Below are 14611 nucleotides of genomic sequence, written 5' to 3'. Positions count from 1 at the left end.
GGGGGAAATGGAACCGACAAGGGTGCTAAACAACAGTTTGTCTTGTTAAGTTTAATGCAGAAAATTTGGGTTGTGAGCTTCAACGTAGTTGGTGGTGATGGTGCGAGGAGGACATGGATGAGATCCATCTATGTATTTATAGAGGTCATAGCCGATGAGAATGACCTCAATCTAGAGTTTTCAAGCAATATAATTTGTGGAGGTCAATTTATGGATGGATTGATGGGAAGTGTTGATGAGTTGAAGGTTTTGAGTTGGATTTTCTGGGTTGGGGATGATAGTGATCTGAGAATCAGTCGTCATAATGAAAACTGCAGCTAGGGTTTGCAAAGGAGTGGTGGGAGGAGGTCTAGAACGGCTCTGATACCATGCAAAAATATTGAAATTGCTGAATAATGACATAGCCTTTTTCATTAATATTAGGAGATATTTATAGGATTACAAGAGAATCAATTAGTTACATAAAAATCTAAAACTACCTCATTAGTTACATAATTGTTGGAACTAAAAGGGGTAAGTGAGTTATCGAGATATTAACAGAATATTGTTTTCGTCAAAAGTTGGTTTCGCTGTGGAATTCATTATATCTTCGGTCGATTACAACAAATTCAAAAGAAATAGCCTTTTTATAAGACTTCTTTTACACAACAAAAGGAAAATTACAACTTTTTAGAAACAAACGCAGGATCGTTGTTTGGATCGCTGCTTGCGTGGGATCTTTGCCTGTGCCGGGAGCGCTTTGACTCGTGGACCACCAAATCACAGATTCTAATTGAACCGTGAGGGGTTTAATGATTCTTCCTTCGTTTATCGAAGTAAGAATTTGAAGCGAATATCTTATCGATGTAAGATGTTCACTCTTCTAAAGATCAAGTCAGAGCTTAGATCTCTAGGAATGGCCAAAAGCTTCTTGAGAATGTTTGTGAAGAAGAAAGACTCTCTCTCTTGCTCTAATTCACCAAAACTCAAGGCTCTCTGCTCTAATCTGCTTTGGAAATGCTCAGCTCCCCGTCAATGATGTCCATAGGGGGGTATTTATAGCCTCCTTGGACAATAACTGAAGAAATAGCCAATCAACGACTATCCCTTTGACCGCGACATCCCGGACTGCAGCGGCTACACATAACTACCTCGTAACCGCTGTAGCATCCCCTATAGTAGCCGCGGCACCATGGATTGCCGCGCCCAAGCCGCGGCACTATGAACTGCCGCGTCTTAGCCGCGGCACTATGAGCTGCCGCGCTGTAGCCGCGGCACCATGAGCTGCCGCGCCCACACGCTGTAGTTTGCATTGTTCTGTGAATTCACATTGTTTTATGTTGATTCACAGATCCTTTTGCTTCCTTTGGGCTTGTATGATCTCCCATGACTTAGATACTGATGTTTATCACCTTCTCTTTGTCTTGAGTGATATTTGGATGTCTGTAAGCATTTTTGACGTCTACAAATATCATACAAAAGGAAAGAATCACAAGGCGGTGTCGACTGACACCGTAGGACGTGTTGACTAAGACCGCCTTTCGTGTCGACTCAAAGGGTGTCGACTCGAAGGGTGTCGTCTCGTCTGGACTCGTCTCGTCTCGTCTGGAGGGTGTCGACTCGAAGGGTGTCGTCTCGTCTGGACTCGTCTCGTCTCGTCTGGTTTGGTGTCATCAGAGCGTGTCGACTGACTCCGTAGGACGTGTCGACTAAGTCGACTAAGACCGCCTTTCGTGTCGACACAAGGGGTGTCGTCTCGTCTGGACTCATCTCGTCTCGTGTCGTCTGGTCTCGTCTCGTCTAGTCTGGTTGCAATTCCTTAATATTTTCTTCAGAAATTCCGAATGAGGTGAATGTTGCGTATACAAGGGAGAGTTCTCACTCTATTAGATCCTCACCATTCATAGATGAAATAGGCCAGCAATTTTAGAATTTCACTGTTTTCTTAGGAGTCAGAACTTTCTACTCGTGTGAGTTCTAATGAAAAATGTATTATATAATAGACATGACTAAAGAAGGCGTAAGCTCAGGAATGTATTATATAAGAGACATGTTTAAAGAACGCACAAGCTCAACATTTGATGCGAAAACTATAGTACATGTAAAACTTTAAACTAATATTGTAATATAATTTGTAATTTTACAGAAAATGTGAAAAATATATCCATAAAAAAGATATCTGGAAACTTTCACGCTTGACGACAAGGAAGGGAAATCATAGATTGGTCAAGTCATGATTTGATGGAGAAGCTAATTCTATCCATTGTCATGATAAACAATAAATTAGTGCCCTGATATTATTGGTGAAAAATATCATACTCACGTGTCGATTTAATTTTTGTTTTCTTTTGAGTAAAAATGATGAGTCACTACCCTCCATCAAGAGCTTAGAGCATCTCCAACAATGTCCTTCAAATTTCACCCTCCAAATTGGAATATTCTAGGAATATTTTAATTTGGAGAGTGGAATTTGGAGAGTTGCTCCAACCCACACTATCCAAAAGTTTTCCTTTTTTATTTATTTTTTATTAAAAAAGTCATATAAATTAATAATGTTGGATATAGTTTACATTAATAATTTTATTTTTAATAATTTATTTGGAAAAAAATTTATAACATTATAAATGTGTCGATGGGAGCTTTAAAATGAACCCAATATTAATAATGCAATACAACATATTAAAAAAATAAAATCTGAAATAACAGTGACAAAGCATACATCGATAGAACAAGAAAGCAAATATGAACCTCTAATACAACATACCATAGATCTGAAATAACAGTGACAAAGCATATTGTAATTTATGCTTGTATTTTCTTATGTGGCAAGTTAAATAGATCCTCGTATTTAAAATTTTATGTCTGATACTTATTTATTTAATTTAAAAATTAATAATTTTATAATAATACTAAAAATAAACTAATCTTAGTTTTATTTTAAAGATCTCAACGAGACCTTTCCAAATATATTATAATTTCAAATATTAGATTAATAATTTTTAACTATATTTATTTGAAATTAAACATCTAATTTAAATTACTAAGAATGATGGTAAAGTGGTAATTTTTAAGAAATTAAATAGTTAAAAATAACAAAATTGTAATTAATAAAACATGAATCGTATTATGGAGAGACTCTCCAAATTTTCTCTTCACCCTCCAAATTTGGAGGGTGGAGGGTGAAATTTGGAGATCTTCAAATTTGGAGAGTGGAACAATTTAGAGAGTGGTTGGAGAGGTTCCACTCTCCAAATTTGGAGATTTTACCTTTTTAGAAGCCGTTGGAGATGCTCTAAGGGAACTAACTCGAACGAATACAAAATACTACCTCTTATAAAAGCAATCGAAGCAAAATCGTGCCTCGTTCAAGAGCAGTTGAAACTATATAAAGATGGCTAAGACAAAAAAACAAAACAAAATTTTAGCTCAGCAAAACTGACTAACAATACTAGGGTTAGACACGCACAGGGGTGACCGTGGGCTAACCTGGCCCAATCCGGCATGGGTCACAATCTGGTCCGTCCCGTAGTGAGTCGGGCCCGACCCGGCCTGTTATATACGCAGGTCACGAGCTGGGCTGAGTCTAGCTCCAGATGGCCCACCATTGACCCGGCTCACCATCGACCTAGCTTGGCCTAGCCCGAAATTTTAATTATTAGTGTTTAGTATTTAGTTTTTTTTTTTTTGCAAAATATGAATGAAAGTTATTAACTTCTTGTAGACGTAAGTCTTCCTTCAAAGTCTGAACCACATATATCTTTGTGATTGCAATATTTTTACATGTGATGTTTATCTTTGTATAATGAGCGTGTGTGTGTATATATCATTTTAAATAAAGTATAGAATAGAAAAAATAATTTAAATATAATTTAATAGATGTAGTTTAGAAATTAAAAATAAAAAATTTAGAAAAATGTTAAAAAACCCACTAGCTAACCCACGCCCCATGGGTCATGGGCCGGGCCCAACCTAGCCCGCCCCTTGGTGGGTCGTGGACCGGGTTCAATCACAAACCCGGGATCAGAGAAATAAGCTCGGCCCACTCTGACCCGGGCAGGCCTGGATCAGACTCGACCCGATCTTGAACTATGCGGGCCGGGTCATAGGCCTTAACCAGGCCGGCCCACGCCCACCCCTAAACAAGACGACACATGTACGTACAAGTAGAGACTAGCCGTCGATCATCCTCCAACTTATACTCAGGATGTGTTTGGCAAATTTGAAAATAATGTAGACTAGTTTTGAACTAGCTCTACTTGCCTTAGGTTTTGCTAAACTAGACCTTATTGAACTAGTTGTAACTGAAGCTTAGTTTGGCTACTTTGTAGATTAGACTTTATTTTAACTAGTTATCTTATAAACCAAGTGAGAGTTTGTACATTTCTAGCCTATTTATTGAGCAAAAATAGACCTCAAATGAACTAGTTTATTCCATCTTTTACATTTACCAATCAGGGCTAAGCCTATCAACTCATTTTGTCTTCCACTAACAGTGTGTTTGGGAGATAGACTTGGGGAAAGAAAAGGAAAGGAAGGAAGGAAGGGGAAAAGTTACCCTTCCTTCCATTCCCCTTCATTACACCCCAATTTGGGGTGTAACATTTTGGCTCAAATCCCCCCAATTCCCCTCCTCTCCCCTATTAAATGGAACTCTCAACAATGTTAAAATTAAATTTCTCTTCCTCTCCCTCGCTCTGTCCTTCATCCAAACTGACCATAAAAGTAGTTTATCCAGCCATACCCTTAGCATCATTTCCCTGGCTATTGAATGCGTTCATGTACGCTAGCATTTACCATTATCCAGGAGCCCCGCGTGAACGGGAGCCAATCAAGTAATCTCTACACCGGTACCCCTGTCTTTTTCTTTCCTATAATTAACCGTATATTTATTACAATTTGAATGCTCTCATGAACATTTAACGTTCAGCCTTTGTGCCTTCATGAGTAACAGCTTCCTCTTGAGAAATAGCTATGGAAATTGAGATGTTATATATAATTCGAGGGCTTGGATAAGGACAAGAACCAACCAACCAAAACATCAAACTAGGCTCTTATAGGAGCCTGTGACCAATTTGGGTATTGTTTATTCCGAAGATGATGGGGTCACATGAAACCACAAATGGGACAGAAACTGAAAGCTTGTATTTAAAGCAAAGCTAACGTAATAATAATAGTTGGACCACCCAAATAACTCTAGTTTAACAAAGACAACAACAAAAAAAAAAAAAAATTGTTGAGCTCATAAATTCATCTCGATCGACATAAGAAGCGCAAATGGGGATGTTCTCTATCGTTTTCAGGTTGTGATTCTGTTGCCGATATTATAACTCATGGTTAAAAAAATGGAAGTAAAGGAAATACTTTCGATACTTCACATTTTCTATCGCGTCAAATCTACGGTTGGGTGCATAAAAAAATAATAATAAATCTTTATTTTTTGACAGGACAACGCAGAAGCTATAGCTCTTTTTTTTCTTCTTTCTATAATAAGGAAAGCAACGCACGGGCAACATAATAGTCCCTAGAAGTGATAAACGACTCAAAAAGCACCCAGAGAAGGGATTGATTGGGTTACTCTCCAATTAGTAGATAACTGGAGAGTGTACAATTACGCCTATCATATCCCTCTATTTCAATTTTAGGGGTCAAGATGAACTGATCGTACTACTCTAAATATTATTTTTAAAATCACTACCGTCTTTAAAGCTACTTTTGTGAAAACCGGTATTATAACATGTTGGATTTAAATCTAATTAAATCTAATTTGTGGGCACACATGTTATATCAGTGTGCGTTGCTATCTTTCAGTTGACACGCATAAAGTGATCAATCAGGTAATTGGGTCAATGAGTATTTAAATATGTCATGGGCTAAACGTGCGGGTACTAGGTTATAATTATAATTTGATGAGGGGCCAAATTATAAAAGTACAACAACTATAAATAAGGGGTTATGGTCCCTAATCTATGGTTACATTCTCTATTCTCTTGATCCACATCTAAAGAGATTCTAAAAGGAGAGACCCTCAAGATTAGAAGATCAAACCCTAATTCATATCCTTACAAATCTTAGTTATGGATTCAGGTATTGTTTCCGCTCTCATTGTTGTTGTTTATTCCTTTTGAATTAATCATGGTTTTATAGATTAGATCTCAGATATTTAGATCTATCATAACAGTGCAAAACCTACGTGGTTACATTTTAGCCATGGAAATTATAATATAGAGGTAAGATTGAGGTGATTGGATACTCTCCAATTACTGCCTAACTGGAAAAGATTCGAATAAAAAAAAAAGAGCGGTCAAAGGCTCGTTTTCTCAAATATTGAAGGTAAGAAGGGATTAGGAGAGATTAATTATAGAAAATTTTGCAAATGACAGTACTTATCACACAGGGAATCAGTATCAGAAAACATGCATGGGGACATCCGACAAGCAAGTTACGCATGTGGAGAGCCAAGATTCTGAACAATAACTGAAGTAGAAGGGCAAAGTGCCAAATTGACTAATCTCATATCTTCTGGATCCTGTTTAAAGCCAGTCCCAATCTGAGAAGACAAGAAGAAATCCACCATAACATGGAAAACCCTAGCGAGATTTTTTGTAGTAAACAATGCCGAAGTTTTTTTTTTCCCCCCCTTTTCCTTTTGTTTGAGATACTTGGATTTGGGATACAAAATTTGCGAGACAATTGCAAGGGGCTTTTGGTGTATCGACATTTAGATCTCTTGAGCAAGACCCGGAATGTTTCTTTTGTTAACGATGAAAATGATGAAAGAGTCTGAATACGATGAGAACATAAAAGGAAAATTGTTTAATTTAGCTGGCTGGATTACTGTTATGATTAACAGTAGTCCATCATTTCTCTCAAAAAAAAAAACATAAAAGGAAAATTTCTGTTAAGTCATATTATTAACTTCCTTTGTGATGGAGGTTTAAGGTGCAGTTTTGAATATATATATATATGGCAAATATCTGTTCCTCTTAAAATTAAGATTCTTTTAGTAAAAATAACTTGAATACAAAAGGGTTTTTATTCAAAAAGGAATGCTGATGAACAATGTTTGTGTTCTTTGTGATAGAGGTGGAGAAAATAGTAATTACATTTTTCTTGATTGCGTGTATGTGTCATGTGAGGTCAATTTGGAACGCTGTCAAACATAAATTTGGTGTAAAAAATTTTTGTTGTTGATCAGATGGGATGTTTTTATGGGAAAACTTCACGACAAGCCAACAAAAGAAAGAGCGAAAACCGAAAACGAAGGGGAAAAAATACAATCACAAAAATAACGAGATTCGGCAATCAATTGAATTACGTATGTCCTCCTGTAGTTTCTCACAAAAATGCAGGACTTAAACGAGATTTGACAATCAATTTAATTACCTATATCCTCGAAATATAATCTGATCAATATATATCGTCTTAAATTTAGTTCCCATAATCATTACACCAAAACTTCGAAGTTATGGTGAGGATCAATGATTATAATTTTATATTAATTCTAACATGTACCCGCAGGTTAAGCACTCTTTTTTATGGGTCGAAACATGGACTCACGTAGCGGTGTCAATTTTTAGAAAATCCGCATTTAATTCGTGGCCAGTGGGATTTGAACCTGGGTTGCTCTGATACCCATCTTAAATCTAGTTCCCCTAACCATTACACCAAAACTCCAAAATCATAGTAATGATCAAGGATTATAGTTTTATATTAATTCTAACATATTGATATATGATAGAGTCTATCTAGAAGGCTGGGGAAAAACCTACTCCAAAAGCGCGGTAGTCCGTAGCTTAGAAAAACTAGCCTCTAGAAGGGGGGAAAAAAATCTGCACTCTAATTCTAAGATCAAACTACTGTAACTTCAGACTCACACTCGACGTGAGAAATTGAGTTGTAAGTTCAACCCCCATGAGAACTTTGCCAGCGTAGGACCCAACATGTTTATTGTAATTTTTTTTGTACGTACTGTCATGGTCTACAGTAGGCAACTGCAACTGTTTGCTCATTCGCATTTTTGTGGGAAACCGAATATAAATAAGATTTTTAATTTGCGCTCCTTATTCGCATCTTTTTTTTATATATAAGTATATAACTGCGTCTAAAATGACACGCTCATGCAACTGTAACTCCACGCATCAGAAGAGACAAGAGAGAGGGATTCAGCGTTCAAACTACACAAGCAAAGCAACTTTAGCTCTTGTCCGTCTCAACAATGAAAACCCCTGCATAAAGAATCAGAATATGAATAAAGGCGCCTCCTCTTTCCAATCTAAAGGTGCCGTTGCTATCAAAGATGAAAGGTGAGAGCAGGGAGGAGATGATGACTGTAAGAGGAAAGTGTACGGTCGAGCCAAAAAAAGGGAGGTAGTTTTGATGCACTAATTTTTTTTTTTTAAGGTAGCACAAAGATGCTCAAGTCCTTGTTGATGTGGGCTCGCCTGTTCGGCTGCAGGCGGAGCTGTGTTTGCTCCGGAGCCAATAGTTTACAGAAACCACGCCCTACATAGTTCTGTTGAAGTCCAGGAAGTGGCCTACAATCTTGAGTTTTGCAAGTTGCTCGCTGAGACGAGGACAGAGCAACAACCATAAGCAACCTGTGGGTGCTAGAGGTCAAGAGAGATCCAGTGGCATCCGAAGGAACCTGTTCCTATTTTATAAATCAAATTCCTCCAGGCCAGTGATATATAGATTGCTTGCACCTTGGAGGTGGTACGGTCCAGACAAATATTTTCAGACGGTACAAATCTGACAAGCATGCTGACTAGAGAAGTGGGGTCTCTTCAGTGCAGGTCAGATACTCAAAACAGCGAAAGGTTACATACTCTGACCGTGCTCAAGTAATGTGTGCGCCTAGTTGCTTGTGGTATAATGATTCCCAACAGTGCGTGATAAGTTTTGTAAAGCAGATGTGTTGGTAATTCACTAATTCAGCATGAGAATGCCAACGATGTAGAACACATTAATTAAACCTTGTTTCGTGCCGTATTCTTCGTAATGACAACAACATCAACCGGGAAAAAACATGAACACAAAGACCGCATATATAAAAGGAGAACCATACCCATATACAAAAAGAAAGTAAGCAATCCCTGTCCAGCGTGACCGACTCTTCAAATATCATCTTATAAATGTCGAGCGATGGTGAGCACAAACAGGCAGACCACGAAACACATATGTAAGTAACTCTACTTAAATCCTAGCATTGTAGTTCTTTCCTTCGTTTACCAAAGTGATTTTCTTCCGGTTCAAGAAGAACTTGGAAACACTCAGAGAGTAATTGTCACCGATAAATCCAATGCTCAGGTCCAGCATTGCGAGAAAAACACTTGGACTGCTGATTTATGTCCTCAGCTGTAGCCGCAAAGATGCCTTGCATTAGGAAGCACTTCAGATCAGCTTCTCACCTTTCAACAATCTCTTAACGTTAACAACTCCTCTTAAAATGTACTCGCAAAGCCGTTGCTTATGTTTATGTTCCCAAGTGAACTACCATAGTCTCTACTTCCAGTAGTCTGAAACCCACTCTTAAGCCAAGCAATAGCACTAAGATCTGAAGCTACTGCAGCCAACTCATGACTTGAAATGGGTGGAGTCTCAACAAAATCAATAAACTCAGGGCCCAACAAAGAACGTTTAGAACTTTCCTTGTTACTCCCACAACACCCATGTCCACATCTCGATGGAACCTCCGGTTCACAACAAATACAATCAAGTAACTTGCTGGTTCCACTGTTAGATATAGAGGGCTGGAAAAGTGATCCATGTGCTCCAGCTGGCCTAGAGAGTAAAGAACCACTTGATTGACCAGATGCAGGAGAATACATGCTGAAGGCGCTCACTCTCGCAACTGGCCTAAACAAGTAGGGCGGATCTTTAATCTCAGGTTCACAAGACTGAGCTTGATTCTGAATCTTATCCTCACTCTGATCACAAATATTTTCCCTTGCATTAAAATCTCTTCCTTCCACGGGCTTGAAAGAATTAGCATCCCCTAAGGATTGAGTTTCCTCTGAAGATCCTCTAGTTTTGTCTGCACTAGCATCTTCAGGAGAACAATAGGCTGTTCTAGAATGCTCTAATTCAAAGCGTCGACGTTTTAGAGTAGAATTCCAGTGATTCTTTATAGCATTGTCTGTTCTGCCTTCTAAAAGCCTTGCAATGGCTGCCCATTTGTTACCATGGACAGCATGAGCAGCAATAATTATTCGGTCCTCTTCCTCTGCAGAAAGCATGCATGCATATTAGAGTTGTTCAACAAGGATATTGAGGCATCATATGCTAAAACTGAGAAGATGCATTACGTTAAGAGGCGGAGACCTCATCTTATACATAACAATAGATGAATCCAACACCCAATCTTCAAAACATGAAATATCCAGCAACTTGGTAAATTTCTGAAAGTTCTGATTACACACTACAAGCACACAAGTGTACATTTCTACAAAATGCAGCTTAAGAAAAAAATAATATTTTTGGAATATTTCAAAATAATTGAATGCTACAAACATCAAGCTAGTTGTTCAGTATTTGCTAGATTTATCTAACCAAGACCCCTTTCATACCTGGCTACGTAATTCTCTCCAATCCTAGTACTCCTCTTTTCTACTAGAAAACCGACATGATGCTCACTTCACATACTTGTCTAAAAACATCATACTAGTTTTATATCTTCTCGGAATCAATATGATACTATGCAACATGTATGTATGTGACCATCATCTTAATCCTTAATCCATTAGAGTTGCTTCTAATAATGTGCTTGAGCAGGCTCAAAGCATTAACATCTTCTAACTACCTCTAATACGCTCCTACTACTAGTTTCCAATAAGAAAGGGGTACCATTTCGATATATACTACAGAAATCACCTCCACGTTTCCCCGTTCATTTATTCTTTGGGAAAACCAGTGAGCTTTAGTTTATTGATAACAAAGAAAGCTAAACTTTCAAATTTATAAGTACATGGGGATTGAAGGATGAGATTAAACTAGAAATTTGCGTAATGCCTCCTACTTCTGTATAGCGGCAACTAATCAAGCAACAACTCCACAAAATGTAAAGCACTCCCCTTAAATCTTCATAAAGTCTGGTTCTTTGAGTTGAAAACACGCTTGTTATCCAAATCCGCAAGCGATTGCAACGACCGTGCAATCTCATTTGTTTCTTTTATTAACACCATGATGATGAAAAACTCTTGCTTTCCTCAAGTCACCCACTCAAGTTGACTCAACCATTACCATTCTCTACTAGTTCGAAATTTCACACCCAACAAAGACTAACAAAAAGATCATCCAATTCTTTAGACAGCACATTCCATTATCATGTCAATTACTAGTGAACCATCGATCAAAAAAACAAACTTTAAACACAACAATTCAAAAAATTACAAACATCAGAGTGATTTTTACCAGTAAAAGGCTTGCGCTTAACATAAGGAGCAAGCTGATTACACCACCGAAGCCTGCAAGACTTCCCCGATCTCCCGGCGATCCCTCGAGCGATCAAGCTCCAATTCCGAGCTCCGAACTTGCTCACAAGCCTGCTCAGCACCGCGTCCTCCTCCGGCGACCACGGCCCCTTCACTCTGTCCTCCGCCGCCGCCGTCGCTGCTTCATTGCTTCCGTTGGCCAAATCATCGTCGTCCGCGATCGTGATAGCATCAGCAGCAGAAGCAGTAGGAGTTGATGCGATCATTGATCCTTCAGGTCTGGGTTCTTCCATCTTCGATCAAAACCAAGAAATTTCTCGATTTTGATTCTTTTTGGTTTTTTGAGATTTTTTTTTATTATTTTAGTTAGAACGAAGAACCGCCTAACTGTAATTTTTGATCCCGCTGGGGTTCGGTTGTATAGGGCAAATGTCCCGGAAACGGTTCATGTCAAACTCCTATTTTGCCCTTCGATATTTGGCTAAAGACCGATCAGTCCTCTGAGGCCCACCGCCCAAAATCCGTGGACATTTAAAACTTTTCGCAATGGATGGAACCGTATGGGCCTCGGCCCGCCAAATCTCCCCTTGGAGGTCGGGGTGCAAATCGTCAAGCCACTACTCCGATACGGTTCCTACTTGTTTACTAATTACGGATATGGAGACTGATCAAGCATGTGTTGGTAAGAAGATTTTATATTCATGTTTGCTAAAATCAAATATAGGTATAGATATACATGTAGACATATATGCGGATATACATGATGATAAGAAACGGATATGAGAAGATGAATATAGTTCACATGATGCTAGAAAGTTTATTAATGTGTTTGTTATATCTGAGAAACTACGAGTAGATCTCTTGCTCATCAAAATGTTGGATTTAATCTAATAAATCTATTTGTGGGCACATATGATTAATCAATGTGTATTGCTATCTTTCAGAATAACCCACTAAAGTGATCAATTAAGTTGGGTTAATTTGGTATTTAAATAAGTCATGGGGTTATATGTGCAGATACCAGGTTGTAATTGTAATTTATTGAGGGGCTAAATTACAAAAGTACAACATCTATAAATAAGGGGTTATGGTCCCTAACCTAGAGTTACATTCTCTAATTCTCTACACCCCCATCTAGCTAGAGAAATTCGGTTTTAGAGAGAACCCTAAGGTTAGAAGATCCAACACCCAAAATCAAGATCAAACAATGGATTCAGGTATAAGCTTCCGCTCTTTTAGATCCTTGTTAATCTCTTTGAATTAATCATGGCTATATGGTTTTAGATCTCAAGTTTTGATTTAGATCTAACAAGTGGTATCAGAGCCACCTTGATTAATTCTTAGGGATTTAAATTCTATTGGGTTTTTGATCTTAAATCTCTGGTTAAAGATTCAAATTTTTTGGGTTCGGATGAACAGTAATTTTTTTGGGTTCGGATGAACAGTAAATTTTTTTGGGTTCGGATGAACAGTAAAAAATTTTTGTTCGGATAAACAGTAACGAAAATTTTTTCGGGTGAACAGTAACTTTTTTGAATTTTTTGGATTTTTCTTTGATTTTTCCTTCAATTTTTTCCAATTCTGGATCTGTTTTGAAAATAAAAATCAAAGATTTTTTGTGTTTGACGGCGGCGGTTTCAGTTTGAAACCCTAAGGGTTCATGGCGAAAATCAAGGAGGTGGTTACCTCAAACGAACCTCGCGTTCGTTCAATTTTAACCGAGCCAGACGAACCTCGCGTTCGTACTTCAGACGAACCTCGCGTTCGTACTTCAGACGAACCTCGCGTTCGTACTTCAGACGAACCTCGCGTTCGTACTTCAGACGAACCTCGCGTTCGTACTTCAGACGAACCTCGCGTTCGTACTTCAGACGAACCTCGCGTTCGTACTTCAGATGAACCTCGCGTTCGAACTTCAGACGAACCTCGCGTTCGTACTTCAGATGAACCTCGCGTTCGAACTTCAGACGAACCTCGCGTTCGTACTTCAGACGAACCTCGCGTTCGTACTTCAGACGAACCTCGCGTTCGTACTTCAGACGAACCTCGCGTTCGTATTTCAGACGAACCTCGCGTTCGTACTTCAGTCGAGCCTCGCGTTCGAGCTTCAGACGAACCTCGCGTTCGTACTTCAGTCGAACCTCGCGTTCGAACTTCAGACGAACCTCGCGTTCGTACTTCAGACGAACCTCGCGTTCGTACTTCATTTGAACCTCGCGTTCATTATTTAAACGAACATCGCGTTCGTTCCCAAGTTGAACCTCGCGTTCTTTTATCAAACGAACCTCGCGTTCGTTCATTTTCAGACGAACCTCGCGTTCGTGCTTAAGTGAGTCTCGTACTCAATACAGTCGAACCTCGCGTTCGAAGTTAAGGGAACTTCGTGTTCATTATGGTTAAGCCTCGGCTTTTCATGGGTCCACTTTGGTATACTTAATTTATTCAATTAAGTTATGGGCCCTAATTAAGCTGTGAGACCCCAATTAAGTTTTTGGAAATTCAGTTGATTTAAATTTTTTAATTTAAATCTAATTCGGTTTTTAATCAATTATTTAATTCAAATATTATGACACTAAGGTATTAAGGTTGTCTCTCACTCCAATTGATTAATTGAAACAAGAAGTTGCCAAAGTAACCTCTCTTGTGTAGATTGTTCATGAGGAATGTGAGATGTTTTTGTGTATGCTTTCGTGTAAATATTTGTGTAGATTGTTCATGAGGAATGTGAGATGTTTGTGTGTATGCTTTCGTGTAAATATTTAATCGGCCCAAAGGAAGGTTAATATTTATTTAGACTGTATACACATCTGCGATGATAAGCGTGTGACAATTATAAGGTTTACATGTGAATAATGAATCGATCCAAAGATAGTTTCATTATTTGACATAAGTTATTGTCAATGTTTGATCATTGCAACAAGGTATCACTTACAAGTTAATATTACTGTCCAAAGACTTGATATTAATGTTGTGCCGGTATCTTGGATGGGAATTGTCATTTTTATATTAGGGATCCAGATACATCGAGATCGCTCTCGGGGTATTCTTGGATTATCACAAAAGAGCTATATCGATAAGGTACTTAAAAGGTTTGGCATGCAAGATTGCAGACCAGGTGACACCCCTGTTGCTAAAGGAGACAAGTTTAGTCTCAATCAGTGCCCTAAAGGTAACCTTGAAATTCAGGAAATGCAGAAGATTCC

General features: G+C 38.5%; 1 protein-coding gene across 1 annotated transcript; it reads right to left on the bottom strand.

The window, feature by feature from the left end:
* LOC109822491 (transcription factor MYB1-like) lies at positions 9006-11785 on the bottom strand. Its single transcript, XM_020388695.1, has 2 exons — positions 11389-11785; positions 9006-10201 (listed from the first exon to the last, which is right to left on the bottom strand). Exons 1-2 carry the CDS (start codon positions 11699-11701, stop codon positions 9420-9422), a joined length of 1095 nt encoding a protein of 364 aa, XP_020244284.1. The 5' UTR covers positions 11702-11785; the 3' UTR covers positions 9006-9419.

The sequence above is a fragment of the Asparagus officinalis genome, chromosome 8, assembly GCF_001876935.1.
Source record: "Asparagus officinalis chromosome 8, Aspof.V1, whole genome shotgun sequence".
Lineage (NCBI taxonomy): Eukaryota > Viridiplantae > Streptophyta > Magnoliopsida > Asparagales > Asparagaceae > Asparagus > Asparagus officinalis.
Note: the sequence above shows the minus strand (reverse complement) of the source record. Positions and strands in the feature narration are given on the sequence as shown.